The sequence below is a fragment of the Emys orbicularis genome, chromosome 24 (assembly GCF_028017835.1).
Source record: "Emys orbicularis isolate rEmyOrb1 chromosome 24, rEmyOrb1.hap1, whole genome shotgun sequence".
Classification (NCBI taxonomy): domain Eukaryota; kingdom Metazoa; phylum Chordata; order Testudines; family Emydidae; genus Emys; species Emys orbicularis.
The window spans coordinates 10,460,714-10,479,613 of NC_088706.1; the positions used below are offsets into that span (position 1 = coordinate 10,460,714).

General features: G+C 44.5%; 1 protein-coding gene across 1 annotated transcript; it reads right to left on the bottom strand.

Annotated features, from left to right (window-relative positions):
- Positions 1-294: 294 nt before the first annotated feature.
- Positions 295-15,733, bottom strand: GNA11 (G protein subunit alpha 11). The gene is made up of 7 exons (XM_065422310.1): positions 15,598-15,733; positions 9,556-9,740; positions 7,431-7,585; positions 5,982-6,110; positions 4,193-4,322; positions 3,227-3,380; positions 295-1,128 (listed from the first exon to the last, which is right to left on the bottom strand). The coding sequence occupies exons 1-7, from the start codon at positions 15,731-15,733 to the stop codon at positions 938-940; spliced, it is 1,080 nt and encodes a 359-aa protein (XP_065278382.1). The 3' UTR covers positions 295-937.
- Positions 15,734-18,900: the final 3,167 nt, after the last annotated feature.

Below are 18,900 nucleotides of genomic sequence, written 5' to 3' on the forward strand. Positions count from 1 at the left end.
TACGCAGTGAGCTTCTGATCTTCGCTGCATAGAGAAGTCGCTCACTTGATGCCTTACACTCCACTCAGAGTGAAAGTTTCTTTCCATAAATTGAGCCTACTTTTAAAAAATAATAATAATACAGTCAGGCACTTCTCCCCAGGCTCAGCAGCTATTGCTCCAAGAGCTCCCATCATTTAAAGTCCATGAACAAAATACAGCAATATGTAGCAAACTATGTATAGAACATCAATAATTTAAAAAAAAATAATAATAATAATCACAGTCTCCATACCTTTTATAATTGATAAGAAAAAAAAAAGTAACCCAGACTAAACCGTACAAAGAATGGAAAAGTGATGGCTTTTTGTTGTTGTTGTGGGTTTTTTGCTATAGATGGAGAGCAATTGTTCCTCCCCAACATTTCATCACAGTGAACCATGGGGCGTGTCCTTGGGGAGGGCAGGGTGGGAACAAAAAGCAAGCAGGATTAATAATTACACCAGAGGCACCCTATGGCACAAGGCAAAGGGACCAGTAGCATTCCACACTCCCACAGTCCAGTGAATTTACAATCTTGGCCAGAAAAGTTATAGATCTCTATATATACCACGGGAATGAAAAGGAAAATAAAAGCGGCTAAGCGACAAAGTAAAGCCCAAGATGAGGCTGCCTTGGCAAAAATTAAGAGGTGAACAAGGTGCCGAAGAGTGAGGTGTATCCCCCCCCATTAACTGTGAAATAAAAGCAATTTGTTAAAAATATGAAATCAACTACTCTGTGGACAGAGACATGAGACTCCAGGATAACACTGAGCAAATTCGCCACTCCACAGATCAGACAATTTGCAATCATTACATCATTAAAAATTAAGATTTTTTTCCTGTAATTTTTAAATTTTTCTTTTTTTGTCTTTTCTTCACAAGGAGGCCTCCAAGGGGGCGAGGGGCAGAGCAGGTCAGACCAGGTTGTACTCCTTCAGGTTGAGCTGTAGGATGGTGTCCTTGACGGCAGCAAAGACAAAACGGATGTTTTCCGTGTCTGTGGCACATGTGAAGTGAGAGTAGATGATTTTGTCGCTGTCTGGGTTTAAATCCACAAACATCTTGAGAATGAACTCCCGGGCTGCCTGAGCATCCCTCTGCGGGCCTGCAGCAAACAAAGGCAACAGTAAACAGCACTGCGCACAGTCCATTACTTGGTTTGAACCCCCAGAATTGCCAGCTTGCTTTCTCTCCACCCCCCCACCCCAAGGGGAGGAGGTTATGTGACCAAACGGGAGAAGAAGAAATGTAGCTCCCTCGGTCGTGGAATCTGGAACATCTTATGCCGAATACTAACTGGTCAAATCCTAGGAGGTGCGTTTTAAGCTTCAGAATACCAAGCTCTGACAGGCTGCTTTGGACTCTGATCTATGAAACAGAGAATTTGACATAGCCTGCCAGAAGAACAGTCCATCTGGACCATATACTGAAATGGCAAATAGTAATTGTAAATGAATCTCTCCTATAACATACCTAGTCAATTGTAAAATAATGCAGATCTTGAGGATTGTAGATTTCTTCCTGATCCCTGTAGTAATCATCTCATGCCCTGAAGCACAAGATCTAGTTCCCATTATTTCTGCATGCCTAACAAAATCAGATTGGAATCAAGAAACAACCCTAAGACAACCAACTGTCGCATTTCCTCTCTAACCAGCCAGTTTATAGAGCTATGAACTGCAGCTGCAGTGAGTGTTCACTTTATGCCACTAGTAGCTCCTTAGACAAACACCTGGTGATGCTCTCTAGTCTATTTGAAGTGCTTGGTGTTCTCATATTGCTTCCATAGCATGGACCACACCTTGAGAGAGAGCGCATCATCGACCACCTCGCATTCACAATCACACAGCATCCTTTGGCAGCTACAGCAATTGGTTATACGGAAAAGTAATATTAGGAAAGCATTTCACATATTTTTCTGCTACCTTCTACTGTGATTTAGCAGCTGAAGATATGAATTCACCATGGACAACCAATGATCTCCAGACTAGTGTGAGAACCTCTAACATTTACCACAAGTAAAGACTTCAGAGATGTCTGTACTTCCTGACACCAGGGGGCAGGAGACTCCAGGGCTGGAAAGAAGACTAATTAGGACCTGTTTTGTTACACTCCATAATGATGCAAGCAGCTTGCCTGGAAGACCGAACAGATGGAGAATCCTCTTTCCCCTGAAGAAATTTCTAACTGCCGCCAGTGAACTATGGCCAAAAACAAACAAACAAAAAATGGCGCTCCCTTTACCCGGACAGCAGTTTTCAGCTGCTTCAAAAGGTTAAGAGTTGGTAGGAGAGGGCTTAGAAAAAAAAAGCTTGTCTGACCTTATTCTCCTGTCCCCCATATACCTTCAATCTCATACAGAGTTGGCATCATCCAATTTAGTGGGAGACTGATCTGCAGATCAGAGGTTACAGAAAACACTGTTTATGCTGAAGAGCTTAACCCCAAATGGGAGCTTCCCTGCATCATGAAGATATTATCAGCCCAAAGTTGGGAATAGCAGATTGACAGGGATTTTACCCTGCCTGAAGCTTTTCAACACCAACATCAAAAAGACTTGGATGATTTGACCAGTCCACAAATTAGCCTATGTGAAGGGACTGCACCCTGCTCTGGCAGAAGGAGGGGTTTGATGGTCTAATTGGTGTTTTCCATCTCTCCTACCACTAAATTCTTGCATGTCTATAAAGTTCTACACCAGTATGTATATTTCAAGTATGGAAATTAATACTCTGAAATCAAAATAATCGCAGCTCAACTGAGATCCATGCACAGATCTACAGAAAGCAGCATTTCTGGTGACATTTGACAGCTTCTTTAAATTGTTGATCTATGAAAAGTTTGCAGCTGTTTTTTCTGTCAGAATCCACAAGTTACATGAAGATTAAGATATTCAAATTTACTCGCCACTTTTGCTCTTTATTAAAAGTATTTCTACCCAACGAAGGGTTTGTCTCCTTCCAATGCCACTCGATCCTACAACAAATTCAGCCCTGAATCTGGAACAGACTCATTTTTATAGCATCATGATTTCACTGTAAATCAAACAGAAGAAGGCAGGAAACAGAAGCCCACTCACATATGAATTAAATACCTAATTAAAAATCTCACAGGTGAAGTATTTTTTGTTGTTGTTTTCTTCCCCCTCCCCTTATTTAGAAGGTTCATTCTAGTTTGAAAGATCCTCTTTAAAAATCACTTACCATCAAACTCTGGGAAATAGTCAACAAGGTGGGAGTACAGGATCTTGTCTTCCAACAAATCTTTCTTGTTGAGGAAGAGGATGACTGAAGAATTCTGGAACCACGGGTAGGTGATAATGGTCCGAAAAAGGGCTTTACTCTCTTCCATCCGGTTCTGATGCAAGAAATAAACCACATCAACACACCAAAAACCCTCATTTGTGAAAACCTGGCCATCTCTGATCCTAGACACATGAACTCCTCCACATCATCCCAGATCTCTCAGATGTCTTGTGTGGAACACCTTTGTCCCATTTCAGTTTTGGTCCAGTGGAGTGTGTACGTAGGAAACAAGTGCAACATCTGTGACTGACTTGAATTTAATTTGACTGGTTTTAATTACTTGCCAGTCAACGTGCTCTCTTATTGGCCCAAGTCATTTTATGCTTTTCGTTATCATGTGGTAGATCTGGGATCAACTTCTGGTCATGAAGATTTGTTCCCAGCAAAGGTATGTGTTGGCTCACAAGAAGGAGCACCTGCTGCTGCTTAACAGCCACTCTTCTAGCTGGTCAAGGCACTAGAATGATGTTCGCAAAGAGACTAGCCATTATTTGGCAAGATGGTTGCCATGATACAAGGTATCTAGGGTGGGAAATTTAACATGGAAGGGAAAAAAGGAATGTGTGCAAGATCTTGAGGGCTTTTCATCAGGGACGCAGAGAATCTAAGATGTGGGACATCAGAATGTTTCTGCACTGTGCATTTCAAACTATCTTGTACCCTGCTTCCAGAAGGGTCATGACCCATTTAGCCCCAGGTTCTCTCTTTGTAGTGGGAAAAGCTGAAGGCCAAAAACAACAGTTACTACTAATTCAAGTTCCAGTTCTCTTGGCACCAAGCAGTTTAGTACCAGCCTCTAAGAAAATCAGAAAGACCCTCTCCACTTTCCCCTCATCATTAGGGCCTACTCCTGCTCAGGCTTACCTCATTATCAGACTCCACTAGAACTTGGTCATATTCACTAAGGGCTACTAAAAACATGATGGAGGTCACATTTTCAAAGCAATGGATCCACTTCCTTCGTTCTGACCTCTGACCCCCAACATCCACCATTCTAAGGAAGAGAAAGACATACAATCCGTCAAAGCAATAGCCTGTCAAGGATCAATAAGAGCGTCTCTGCCTGCACCCAAAGCACTAGGATATGAACGAGAGAAACACAACTTTCTCCCCCCAAGTGAAGCAGGCATCAGGATACAGTGACATGCGTCCTCTACGAGCAGTTGTGCTCAGACAGCGTAACAGGAAGTTCTCTGAATGCTAATTCCATGGCCACCTCCACGTTTGACCCATTTCTTTTTTCTGGGAGACTGACAGCAAATATAAGCATCCTCATTCCTGTTTGCATCCTGGCCTCATTTACTGAGCAGAGCTTCTGGAACCAGGCTCATCCATCACCCTGAACTATGGAGATTGAAAAGAAACTATGGCAAATCCATTCAAATCCTGTTCTACCAAAAGCCAAAGCTATTTACATTTTGATATTAAGGCTTCATATTAAAACTTCTGATTGGGAGAGAAAGTTTGAGGTTAAGGACGTCCTTTGGCTATTGGGCTTTCCCCAGGACATTATGCTGAATGGAGTCATGCTAATCCATAGGCAAAGCATGAAACCCAGTCAGTCAACCACACAGTCACACCATATGCCGAAGAAAAACCATCAGGATACTGGGTCCGTAATTTGAACCACTATATTACACCTGCATCTCACTTCTATTGCACCTTTTATAAATGGAGTTCCAAAAAAAAAAAAAATTATAAAACAAAGCCAACCAAGTCCAAAACCTATATCTCAATGGAGCATTATTCCCATTTCACAGATGGGGAATACAAATCAGAGACAGTGACTTGCTCAGAGTATGGCAAAGCAAAGAACTGAACCCCAAGTCCAGGTTTCTAGTCTCTCTTTCTACCACTTGTTCACTCTTCCCCCATTTACAACATTAGAAGCTATGACAGCATGGACCAGATAAGTATCTAGATAGAATAAAGGAGAATGCCTGTTGCAAAGTAGCAAACATATTATCATGCCTCTGTATTTTCTGTCTATTTGGAGATCGTATAAAGGCACAGTTAAACCTACAGATACACACATGATGAAGAAGTGAGTCAAATCCTGATGGCACAAGCTATTTCTAGGAGACCACCTTCGGAAGACACACACTGGAGAATACACATAAAAGAATCAGTACAGAGAAAGCAGGATCTCTCATCAAAGTTAAAGACATACGGATCAAAGAACCTCAACACTGCATGAAGACAGAAGAACTTCTTGCAAGGGGTTATGTTTCAAACCAGTGATGCCAGAAGAAGACTTAGTTTTTCCTTTGGTGGATTAAGCTACCAACAGTTTGTCCAATGGGCTGGTGAGCTGTTATGTACTCATCAGATGCCAGCAGGTTAACATATCACAGGAGGAGCCACAATTCCAGCTGTACACCCACCTCAGGTTCTCTGGATAGAATCAGCAAGTCTAGTACCAAAACTATGCCATTTAACCAACACCCTCCTCAATTTCCAGAAGCCATTGGTTTCAACTCCTCTCACTCAGATGCCCTTAATCAACTTAAAAATCATACCATGTTTAGGGACCGCACAGAATATTCCCCCCTTTCCCAAACACACTCTTAAGTCTTCCCTAGCTAAGAACAGTGCTCCCCCAGTTCAGTCCCACTTGAGAGAACAAGTATAGCATGGACTACAGCTTCAGTACCTGAAGATAATATTCTCTAGGTCGAAGGGGTATTCTATTATTCCGGTTGTAGGAACTCTAACCCGTAGCACATCTTGCTGGGTTGGTAGATATCCTGGGGTTGCGATTCGATCCACGTCACTAAGGTAGCTGTGAGAGGCATATGAAGGGAAAAAAAAAAAAAAAAGCACCTTAGACTGTAGCTCACACTCATGGGGGTTTCAACACATTATAGCCATAGATTCCGCTCTCCCCCCGCACACGTTAAGGAGACCAAAAGAAATCTGACTGCTAGCAGCATCACTAGGATCATTTAAAATGGGACAGGACCAAGTACTGGAAGTCATACTGAATCCCAAGGAGGCCTAATAGGTTTCTCCACATGTACATTTCTATGACTGTCTTCTATCAATTGACAGCAACTCCCCAGAATCTCTTCTGACGTAGTAACTACCATGTGTTACACCTCACAAAGTTACAGCCAAACATTCAATATCTATCTCAATCAAGGGAAGAGAGGAGGCCATGTGCAAAGCAGCAGATACAAGCAGCTCTTCTCATACTTGTTGCTTCAAATGAGAAGCATGAAGGCAACAGATTTAGGAAACCGTTACCATCTCCTAGGTCTCTGGAAATCGGTGCTGTAGCAAGTCCTTGCTATAGGATGGATTTTGGCATTTCCAATGTTTACTGCAGAATTCAGTTTAATTTAAAATGAACTACCTAGCCCTTCTGGTTATAAAAAAAAAAAAATCTCTATGACCCAACGCACTGCCATCTTCCAGAGTCTCTATGCGCTCAGACATTCTGCAACAGCTCCAAATGTCAAATCCTGATCCCCCTCAACCCATGGCTCCATAAGACTAATCAACAGGGGAAAGTGGCATTTCTGCTGTGTAGGAACCAGGAACAGGGTACAGAGATGGTCTGGGTGGACGCTCCATAGCCACCTGCACATCCTGGGACAGAGGTGTGAACAGCTCCATTTATCACCCAACCGAACTCGTGGAAAGCAGCTGGTGGTGCTACAAAAGTGTACGGATCTTCCAGACATTCCAGTACTAAAAACGTATCCCATCCCATCCTCTGCTCCCAAACTCTTTGTGTGTAACAACTGAAGCCACAAAACCAGAATCAAAAAAGCACGGTGATAAGAGTTGTTTGGAACCAGAGTTACTGAAAAGGCAGGGAGGCATATGCTTACAGTTCAAACTCAGAAGCATACACCCACATTGCCTAGATTACCCCACCAGACTAAATCATTAGCAGATAGATACACCTATATCATGGGGTGAAGTAATAGGAGGAAAGAGGATAGTCTACAAAAACTAAAAGACAGACAGCAGGGCCAGTTTGCAGTGTGATAACCATATTCAGGCATCTGTAGACATCAGCTAAGTTTTAGGAAGCTTTTGTTTAGCCAACGTGGCCCTGATATCCAGCAGCGCACCAGAGTGCTTATGTACTTACTACTTAGCTGAGTCGGAGAGCTGATATTCTCGCCTCCTGTCATAACACTCTTGGATTCCAGGGTCAGTCCACAATGTCTTAATTGCACTTACATATGGCTGCTCAAAGGTTGAGACTTTTTCTACGTCCACTTCCCGAATCAGCAGTGCATTGGTCTGAGGATAGAAGGGTGAAAGACAAGTGAGTATACATTAACCTAGATCCTCTTGCAAGGGCTCCAGGAATGCTACATCTTGGATGCTGGTCAAGCTGCTTACATCACCTGCAACAGGACAGCAATGGGCAGACTAGACATCTAAAAATTATCCATTCAATTTGTACTTAGACCTCCAACAGGTTAAAAGGAAAAACACCAATTTTATATTCTCAGTACCAGCCACATCTGTAAAAGCTCCTGGAAGCATCACATGATCCTTAACAGAAATTATTTAAACAGAAATGGAAACAGACTCTCTGAATTTAACTTACCAAGTTGTGCTAGAGCATAAGTCACCCACTGTTTAGAAACACCAAAACCCAAGCACAGATCTGAGAGTGTGGCGTCCCAGACTGCCGGATTGGGGAGTGCAGTCAGTTTTATTACCAGAACGTAGCTGCCTAGTGTTTCATTGTAAGGCTTTAATTGATTTTAGCTTACATTTTTAAGAGTGTGGGAGACCTTACTGCAGTCTGCTATAATCCAGGCCTCTTCTTTTATGGAGGAGGAAAAAGAGAATTGGAACAAAACTGACACCACAAAGTGGAGCAGGACTGAAGTCATCACTGCAGCCTGTTGTATTAATACAACTACTACACACACCAATACTGCAATTCCTAAGGGTTTTCTGGATGCAATGAGAAGCAATTTCTGTTCACCCACACTATACTTTTCTTCAAAGAGAGAATTTAATCTAGTTTGCTTTCCTATGTACATTAAGCGTTAGTGGAAGGTGACAGATTATAGCCCCTAGAGTCCTTTAACCACACCCCAGAGAAAACACGGGTAATGCAAGCATCCTCATACCACGCCCATGCCTCAGCATTGACCCAGACAGACAGACTCTTTCTAAAGGCCAAAGGGGAGTTAAGCCTTGAAGAACCATTCAATCCTTGGCCCCTCTGTTGAGAATGCGAACAAGAGGGCCAGTTAGAGGCAGCTGTGATGTGGATACCTGGTCATTAAGAACTCATCTGAGCCCTTCAACTCTTCTTCCATTTACCACTTAATAATGATATCTTCAAGTCTATACTGACTTGGGCCTCAATTTGGACCAATGATCTAGAGAAGAAAGGTGCCACATCCTATTACTAATCCCCTAAAGCCTCCCAGTCCCTATGTGGCTATTAAAAAAGTTAAAATACAGCAACTACAATACACCTGGTATAACTTTTGCACAATTTCATTTTGAAAAATAAATCCACTAAGTGTTGAGACAGCAGAGCATACCAACATCTACGTTCTTGACATTCACACACTTAAAATCATCTGCACTCATATACCTTACAGCCAGCTGAATGAATGTAAACCATATTTGGCCCAAAAGTTTCTAAAATCTTGTAAACCAAGCTTCATCCCAGAATAAATGTTTGTGTTGAGTTACAAATCCTTAAAAAAAGGTTAATAAAAGGAAAATTGACAGATCTCCATCTGCAGCTGTTAGTAGGTGTCACTCTACTAGTGCAATCTTCTGGGCTCTACAACAGCTCCCTTATGCATCTTCTGGCATTCGGTAATAACTCCTGTCATACAGAGGAAGGCCCAGCACATTCAAAATGCTTTGGTCTTTGTGAGGTGGGTGCAGATCAGTTCCCACCCCTAGAAATTTTTATGTGGGACAATTCACAGAAGTAGAACACACATGTCTAGTCAAATGAAAACGGTTATACTCCCTATTGACACCCCTATTAATAAAGCCATAGAGCGGCATAGTACCACAGCAGCAGTGGAGGATACAACTGCCATACGGGGCCAATTATCAGGAAGTTTGAACAGGTAGCGGATATAGTACAAAAGGCAGCACAAATACAGGGCAAGAACCTACAGCTGTGCCCTACAAAAAAAAACCCTCAGACAAACATGAACTGGTGAAGCAAATCCACCAAGCGACGAAACGATGGCTCGATGGAGCTCTGCAATTCGGCTCACCTTATTCTGTTCGTACTTGTATAGGATCTTCAGGGTCTCCATGGCCCTGATCATGGACTGCATGGCAGTGAAGATGTTTTGGTACACCAGCTTGGTGAAGCCCCTTTTGTCCTCTTCAGAGTAGCCTGAGCCATGAATTATCCTCATCTGTTTGATAAATGTGCTCTTCCCACTTTCCCCAGTGCCTGCAAATGAAGAGACCAAACAAAGGGAAAAAGTCAGTAGAGATCACAAATGAGGTTCGGTACAGAGGGAGTAAAGCTATTATTGCATCCTACTCCACTGCACCTATTAATGTATCCAAGTGGATCTACTCCACTGATTATTACTTCTCCAGTTCCTTTTTGGAAGTCTATATAGTGGTCCTGGTGGGCCCATCCGATGCCAACCATAAGCCTAACTGACCATGATGGAAAGAGCACTTGTTCTTTTTGACAGGCTTAAAGCAATTCTGGTACTCACTCCAAATCTTACATTACAGCTACTCCCACATATCCTACCTCAAAAAGCCCCCTCCCTCCGTCACACCTGACCTATTACCATACAATCCAGCTTGATGCTATAATCACAGCTCCAGCTAAACTCCCTGATATATTCCTAAATCAGTACATTATACAAACTGGGGTGCCAAAGGGTGTGGGGGAAGGCTGTTAGATCATGAAAGCTCCAGTAGAATTCTCATTATTTTAGTACAATCACTCTTTCCCTACCCAATCTAGATGCCTCCTTACTAGATATGAACTCGATATATTAGAAAGAGCAGCTCTAAAAGAAAGAAGGGATCAAAAGACTACCTGCACCACATATTTTTCTTCTCAGGGGCCTGAAACCACTGTGAAATATTTAAAAAAAAAAAAATCGTCATGTGAAGTGGTAATCCTTTTTGGATTAGTTTGTGATCACTATCTTCAGAAGTTCAGATGAGAAACAACTTGCGAAGGGGACAAGGAAAGGAAATCTCAAATCTCTACTGCTGAGCAGAGTTTTAAAAGAAAAACAGACCAGCAGGCCAAACAGCAGGAATTAGTAAATAAAGAGTCCAGACACAGTTGAGATGCCGCAAACATCTGAACTCACAATCTCTATCCCTGCTGAAATGGACAAAGTCATCCTTTATCAGTTAGGGGCTAAGTAAGAGGGACACAACTGGTATCAAGCAGATAGGTGGCTTATGTTAATTTTGGCAAGAGGACTGCTAAAGTTTTAGGGAAAGTTACTCTTTTGCCTAAAAGCTTTTACCTACTATTGTTCCAAGTAACATTGAAGATTACTTTAACCCACAGATTTGAGAGTCTTCCTTGTTTCTTCTGTTTGTTACACTGTGGCATTCAAGAGTACTTTGCCTAGTCAGTCTCCCGGTTTGCGCAAGTCTCTTGCACAGCAGCGAAGGCTCTGCAGACTCTGTGGTAGGTGCAATACCTTAAACTATAGACTTTAAAATTAACTAGATTTCAAGTGAGTGTTGCTTCAACACAGCCAAGCACAAATAGCGAACATCTCCAATAAAAGAAAAGGGATGGCAAGAATGTGCTCTGAAACCAAAAAGGCTGTGCTGCAAGTGCTGCTTGGGCAAAGTACAATGCAGACAACGCACCACTCATCACATGGTACAAGCCTCCCTCATTACACTGCTTTAATACCGGTTTGTGAAGGCCAGGTAGATTTGCACTGGTTGGATGTTTCATACATCCCTAACCCTTTCAAAGCCTGCATTCTGTACATGCAGTCAGGTGGGCAGATCAACATTCCTGCCATTAGGGGCTTAGGAAGATGTAAGCTGCATCAGGTGACAGTCCAGTGATGAAAATAAAGAGCGGGAAAGGGACAAAGTGAAAACCTTCTTATCTTGAGGGAGAAAGGGTGGGCAAAGAAAGGCTTCACACAGCCCTGTCACAATCAGGACCCAACTAGCGTTGAGGCCACTGGAGAAAACCCCGTTCTCCCCCTTCTGCGTGTATTCATTTATATGGCTACTGATCAGCTGTAAGGATTGACCATATACTCCTTCCACAGACTGTCCCCCCCCATAGCCACCTTACACAGTCTGCAGCTAATTCCTTCACAGAGCAATAGCTCAACTGTACGCTGTCCAATCTCCAGAAATATGTATGTTCATTCTACAGAATGCTCTTGTGGAAGTTTTCCCAGATTTGCAGTTGATGTGCATTTAACGAAAAGCTGCCTCAATATGGAGCTTCGCTGATTATATTGGCCCGTGTATTACTAGATTACAAGGGTAATGAACCCAGGCGCACGCTCATCTTGAGAAATATTAGGAAGGTAACAAATCCTTCAACTCTCCAGATTCAGGGACACAATCTATGGAAAATCCCTGGCTTCAGCAACGTGAACCATCAGATCTCCAACTAGAAATCAGGGGGGTTCTACGTATAAAGACAGAGGCTCATTTATCACAAATGCACATAACAACTCCTTATGAGTAGATTCTGAAGTTCCTATGTCTATTCTGCAGGGCAATAAACAAATACCCAAGAAGAAAAAAGAAAAACAAACACCAAACCAGAAAGAGCAAGAAAAGACTAAAGAGCCTAGCAGAATTTTTAATGTCTCAGTTTACTGAACATTAAAATAAATTATGTAACTGCCACTAACTAGCTATCTTGGTCTCCTCTAGAAAGTTACACCACACACACACACAAAAAATAGTAATAAAAAAAAAATCAGAAAGTGAAATCTTTTGCGGTTGAGTACACTGTGGTGAGAAACACTTCCTCGTGCTTTTACCACAGTAACCAACAAAGAGTAGAGGCGGCTCAAAACACTTTGATGATGCAACTGTGATACAAACTTCAGCACCAGATCACTAACTTAGGTTCACTTATTCTAGCACACAAGAGATCAAATGCACAACCCCTGACCTTCCATTTTTAAATACATGCCTCCTGCTTGGCTTCGGTCCCTCAACAATATACACACCATCATGGAACACCAAAAATGCCAGTGAGGATAGTCTCCTGTCTTCATAAGAACATAACAACCTTTTTTATATGATAATGTTGAGATAAGGGAATAATCTGAGCTCACCATTCCTTCAGTCAACCCATAAAAGCCACATAGTTTATAAGTGTTGCTGATGACAAATGCATTTGAAAACGAACTCATGTGTTGGGTCAATGGCACCCATTGCTTACTTTCCTATTATTCTGGGACCAAAGTAACTTTACACAAGAAAAATAACCTCATTTTCTTCATTAAAAAGATTAATGTATGCCCAGTATCAGTGGGCAGTAACTGAAGCACTGAAACAGCACTATTTATTAGCATTCCAACTCATAACAGCACTTCTATTTTTCACTCAATATTTCTGGTTCAGGCTTCAATATAAACCAACTGTCACCACACTGGCCAGCGAAGCAGTGTGGAAGAAATTACCTCTGCTTACCCTACATTCTTATTGATACTCTACTGTTTATATGATTTCTCTTAAAATATATCCTGCCCTCCCCAAAATTCTTCACCAAGAAAATGCCTCTATCTAACTAATATGATCTGCATTTATGCTGCACCATACACACCAAAGGATTCCGAATGACTTTATGAACCAGACAGAGGAAATTAACTTCACCCACCACTAGAACTACCCCCTTTATGGGCTAACATGACTCCTGCTTAAAAGTGCACAATACTACGTAACAGTTTAGGAGAGGCAGTGAAGAGTACCATATCCTGTTGAAAGTGAAAATGGAATATAAAGGAGACAGAATGCAGTTATTAGGGCTAACACTGTTATTCTTAGGCCTTGTCTAGACGATGGATGTCTCCCCCCAAATCCTAACTAGTTTTTTAAAAAGTTTAGCCGAACTGATTTTAAAACAGGTTGGAGCCAGTTGTAGACCAGGGTCCAGACAGCTTGAGGTTTTTTGTTTTTAAATGAATCAGTTTTCAAACTAGTTGAGTCAAGGAATGGTTCAGACCTCCTGGAGCTTACTCTAACCATGGTACAACCAGTTTTAAAACTGGTTCACATTAACAGTTTTAAAGCCAATTAGATTTGCGGGAAGGAAAGTTCTCTAGTATAGACACAGCCTTAAGAAAATTGACAAGTGATCAGAAACCTGGTTTTACATTTCACCTGGACAGCAGCACCTCCAACATGCTTTTAACATGCTGCTGGGATACTGTACTATTAATGGCTAGGAAGAAAGTGCGCCATTTACTCAATCAGTAACACCACTATGCATCAACCTAGATATTCCTATTCAGTCATTCCTGGCCAGACCCAGCCTCGCTTAGCTTGTGAAAGCTGATGCAGACATACCCACATGTGGATTTGGAACTGGACCACCTTACACCTTCAAACATCCCTGACTGGCATGCCAGTTCAGTACACATACCAAATTAACAGCCTTATTTAATCAGACCTGCTTCCCATTTTGATTTGAAATCACAGACACAATAGATGACAAGGCCCATGACAGAATGTATAAGAGAGCAGCAATAACTTAGTGTTTTCATAGGTCTCATGGTTTAAGAGTAGCTTATGGGCTACCTGCACCCCAGCATCACATTTCCTGCTAACAAAGTCTGTAATCTATTAATTTTTGAAAACTTATGATGGCAGCTCTCCGAAAACCATGTAGAAGAACTGATTCCCTATCCACTTGGAACCTTGGCGGTACTATGAGACACCTTAGTATGCTGATGGAGATATGAACATAGACAAAATTTTGTTTACATACTTAAATGACACTCTCACCCCACCAGTGTGGTATCTGAACAGGTATGTCCTTATCCTAGTACAGTGGAGCCCCACTCCTAGAGCTAGTCCTGACTATTTTCCTTTCCAGTACTAATCCTGCTCCATTCTTATGACTCCATTTGACTTCAGATTTACTTTGCCTTATCTTTATTTCTCCTTGCCCGCCCTCCCTCCCTGTAGGCTGGTTTAGAGATCTCTGTGCCTGCTGGAGGAGAGAATGTGAGGAAAAGAATGGTACCCAGGGACCTGCCAACAATATATAATTACACCAGTTTTACTAATGAAAATTCTCATGCACAAATAAGGCAGTAGGTCCAACTCCCCTATAAAAGAGTTCTCCAAGAGGATTTTTTTAAGACTGAGAGTCATTTCAATTTTGAAGTTTCTGCTTAGGTCAAAAGCAATTTTAACACAAAATCCACTATGAAAGAAAACAAATAAACCAGTCAACCCCCAGATTGAATATTAAAATTACTCCAAATGTAGAATGAATAAGGCAGATAACTGTTTAGAAGTTACCATGCCCTTCTTTTTAAATTTCCCAAACTGTTTTTCCTCACGAGTTATATTTTGGACAACAGCAAAGTGCCTGACAGTTGTCAACTCTGATAAGTAGAAAAAGGTGTGCGGAGTTGGGGGGTCTGACCAGCATAGATGTGCCTCCAGAGAGTCACTAGAGGTTAACATGTGGGTTCTAAGATGGGGGAAGGAAGGATGGCTACTACTGAGTAGTTAGTATAGTGCCTAGCACAATAGGACCCCATTCTTTGTTGGGCCTCAGACACTAGTATAATAAACACAATGATTATTGTCAACAACAAATACATGTAGAGCTTAAAAGGGACATCGTTTTTAAAGCATGTGATGGGTGCGAAAAGTCCCTATTTTAACATATGCAGGGGGCTGCCCATATAGCCACAAGGGATGTGCTCACAGCAATCATCCCTGGGGAAGAAGGTAATTGAGGCAGGGGAGTGAAAGCCAGATTCAGGGTGGGAACGCTGGGAAGAGGGGAGAAGATCCAGGGATGGGGGCGAGGAGATCCAGGGATGGGATCCAGAGCAGGGCAGGTGCTGGGGTCGGAGGGCAGGGGAAGATCCAGAGAAGGGCGAGAGCTCTGGGGGAGAAGAAAAGGGGGTCGGGGTGGGAAGGGATCCAGAGCAGGGCGGGTGCTAAGGGGTGGGGGCCAGCAGGGCCCCCAGAAGAGGAAGAGATCCAGGGCGGGGGGGGGCGAAGGGGGATCCAGGGCGGGGGGGGGCACGGAAAGGATCGCGGGGGAGGGGCTGCCTGGCGCGGGGCGGCGGCCGCGGGGGGCTCCTCACCCAGCAGCAGCAGCTTGAGCTCCCGGCGCGCGTCGCGCTTGTCCCTCCGCAGCTGCTTCTCGATCTCGGCGTTGATGCGCTTCGACTCCTTCACCTCGTCGCTCAGGCAACAGGCCATCATGGACTCCAGAGTCATGGCTCCCCCGCCGCCGGGACCCCCGGCCCGGCCTCCTAAGCCCGGGACCCCGCCGGCCCGGCCTCGGCCTCGCCCCCACTCCCGAGCCCGGGACCCCTGCGCCCCCTCCTGCCAGGCCTAGCACCGCTCCCACCCCTCAGCGCTCTCCCCTCCGCCCGGCTGCGCCGCCACCGCCGCCGCCCGCTCCCTCCTTCCCCCTCAGCCCCGCCGAGCGAGCGACAAGCGCGCACAGCCTACCCCGCTGCCTCTGAAAACAAGGCCTGACTGACTGCTGCCGCCACCAATGGGAAGCTCTTCTTGGCCGGGAGGGGCGGGGTTTGTAACGGCCCGGGGCGGGGCCCGCAGGGTGCAAGTTTGGTTGGCCGAGCAGGAAGGGAGGAGGGAGCTGGACGCGCGTCCAGGAGCCGGGGCGTGGGGCCGCTGGGCATTGTGGGATGGTGGAGGACTATGGGAAAGGGGGGGCTAGGTGAGGGAGTGAGTGGGAGGAGGCTGAACAGCTGGGGAGAGGGGGGGCGCTACTGGGCAAGCTGGGCTGTGGGGAGGAGCAGGACAAAGAGGGAGCAGAGAAGGTGGGGGCTTCCACCAGCTGGGCTATATGGGGGGAGCTGGGCCTTGCTTCCACCAGCTGGGCCATATGTGGGGGAGCTGGGCCTTGCTTCCACCAGCTGGGGCATACTGGGGGGAGGGAAAGTAGGAGGGATGGCCAAGCACCTAGCCCAGAGGTACCATCAGACGGTTGTGGGAAGGAAAGGGTTAATGTAGACTGACACCTAGGGGAAAGCGCTCCTTTGCAGTCCCCAAGGGAAATGGGGGAGCTCTGTGGGAGCAGTGCTGACCCCAGCCAGGCAGAGGAAGGGGAGCGTTCCTTATTTTGAACTCCTATTGAAAGACTGCATGGCTTTCCCCACAGGAGGGAAACAATAGCAGCAGTTATCAGAACGGTCAGGCCTCACGCCTTTAGACTCCCTCGTGGCAGATTCGTTTGTAGGCTGACTTCAGAGCCTACCCTTCCTGCGAGAGAGGTGTTTGTTGGGTGTGTTTTGGGGACCTGCTTCAGTCCATTCCAGTCGATGGTCCCAGGCTGACAGACCCAAGAAACATGGCTTGTTTTGGAGGGATGGGAGTTGGGTGGCGAATGTGTGCCTAAGGGCAGGGAGGGTTGTCGAGACTTCCTTGGCTCTGGTAGAGTAATCCACCCGCTCCTTGGCTAACCATCCCCGCCAGAGATAAAATGAGTTCTGGTAGCACCAGGGGTTTACCTGCTGCTTCACACAAAGATAAGCGAATTACAATGTAATTACATACAGGGCCTGTAATCCTCGCAGAACTTTAACAAACTAAAAATAACAGGAGTACTTGTGGCACCTTAGAGACTAACACTCTAAGGTTAGTCTCTAAGGTGCCACAAGTACTCCTGTTATTTTTGCGGATACAGACTAACACGGCTGCTACTCTGAAATTTAACAAACTAGTCTTCCCTGCCATCCCTGTGTGGTAGGTAAACATTGTTTTACCCTTGATTTACAGAGGGGGAAACTGAGGCACGGATAATTTAAGTAACTTCCCTGATGCCTCAGAGCTGGAAATTCCTGGCTCTTAGGCCTGTTCTTATTTCACACCTCTCTGTGCCATGGGTTTTATCCCTTGGCTCTTAAAGATGTTTCAGAAGAGCATTTGTTTATGCCTTTGCAGATATAATCAACAAAACTTCCTGCAGAAGGTACCCCTCAGAGCCTCTTGGGTGCATAAAAACCTAGATATGTAGATCCTCCTACAATAGTTCATTCCTCCTCCAGAAATTATTCAACTCAAGCGGTGGGGAGGGGGTAACATACATATTTGGGGCACGTGAAAAGAAGACTGCGGTGGCATTACCATAAGCAGGCATGAGCCTTGGGGAATACCGTTCCCCAAACAATCTCCTTGAATGTAGAGACTGTCATTCGTCAGAAGGAGAGCGGGTCACTACTACCCATTCCATTTTCCTTCCCTCCCTGCAAGATTGTCCCAATTTTAATGGATGATGTCTTGTCCTGCAAATCTTGTTTGGAAGATGTCACTAAGACTCTAAGGGTACGTCTAGACTGAAAAAAAACAAGCCCACAGCAGCGAGTCTCAGAGTCCAGGTCTACAGACTTTGGCTCGCACCACGGCACTAAAAATAGCTGTACGCTGTAGACATTCCCACTTGGGCTCCAAAACCCGGTGGGGCAGTGGGCCTCAGAGCCAGTGGGGGAACATCTACATGGCTATTTTTAGTGCCTTAGCAGAAGCCCTGCAAGCCCAAGTCTGTAGACCTGGGCTCTGAGACACACTGATGCAAGGTTTTTTGGTTATTATTTTAATTTTTTTTTTACAATATAGATGTACCTGCTGTAACTCTTGGTCCAACTTTGTAACATCAGTCCCACGGTCGGATAGTGTTTCAAGGCATTGTCATTGCATCGTGATGTGCCAGCGTGCCACAAACTTTATGAGGGTGAGATGCATGAGTTGTCTCATTGTCCAAACCTCTGCCTGCCACTTGTGCAAGTTAAGGGATAGATTTGACCTATGTCCTGCTTGTGATTACAGATCCTTCTCTCTGCTATCCCCACTTGATCTCAGGGAAGCATCCAATTTAGACTGTCACTGCACTTTTGGAGTGCCCCAGCCAAGGAAGCAGTGCCTCCAGCATGCTTCTTTCAGTGGTCGATATCTCCCCCCATGCCCTCTTCTTCCTGTTAAAGAGCCCTTACAGCTTTGTCCTTGGTACTTTTCTCTGTCCCACAGAGACATCTCATAGGTAGCTTTCAACCTTGAACATCACTCCTGTGCTGGTGACCCCCAACTCTACTGCTTCTCTTTATCAATCTCTGATTGCTCTCTGCCAGTCTTGATTGTCACCTTATGACTAGGTCACGTTACTGATAAATGGATCCGAAACTGTAGTGCATGTTCCTGGTGAAAAGTCCTCTTGATTCCACATCTCTGATTTCACTGTTGCTCTCCTGAACCTTGACTTTCCCCCCAGGGCCAGAAATCTTGGAGCAATCCTAGATCTTGGGCTCTAATTGCCTTCCCTTCTAAGTCTCCCTATTTTCCCATCGTGGTTTTCTCAAGACCCTTCCTGTCTAGTCTGACCTCTTCTCTAGTCTTGACTTCCTCTTTGTCTCTTCCTGATGGGG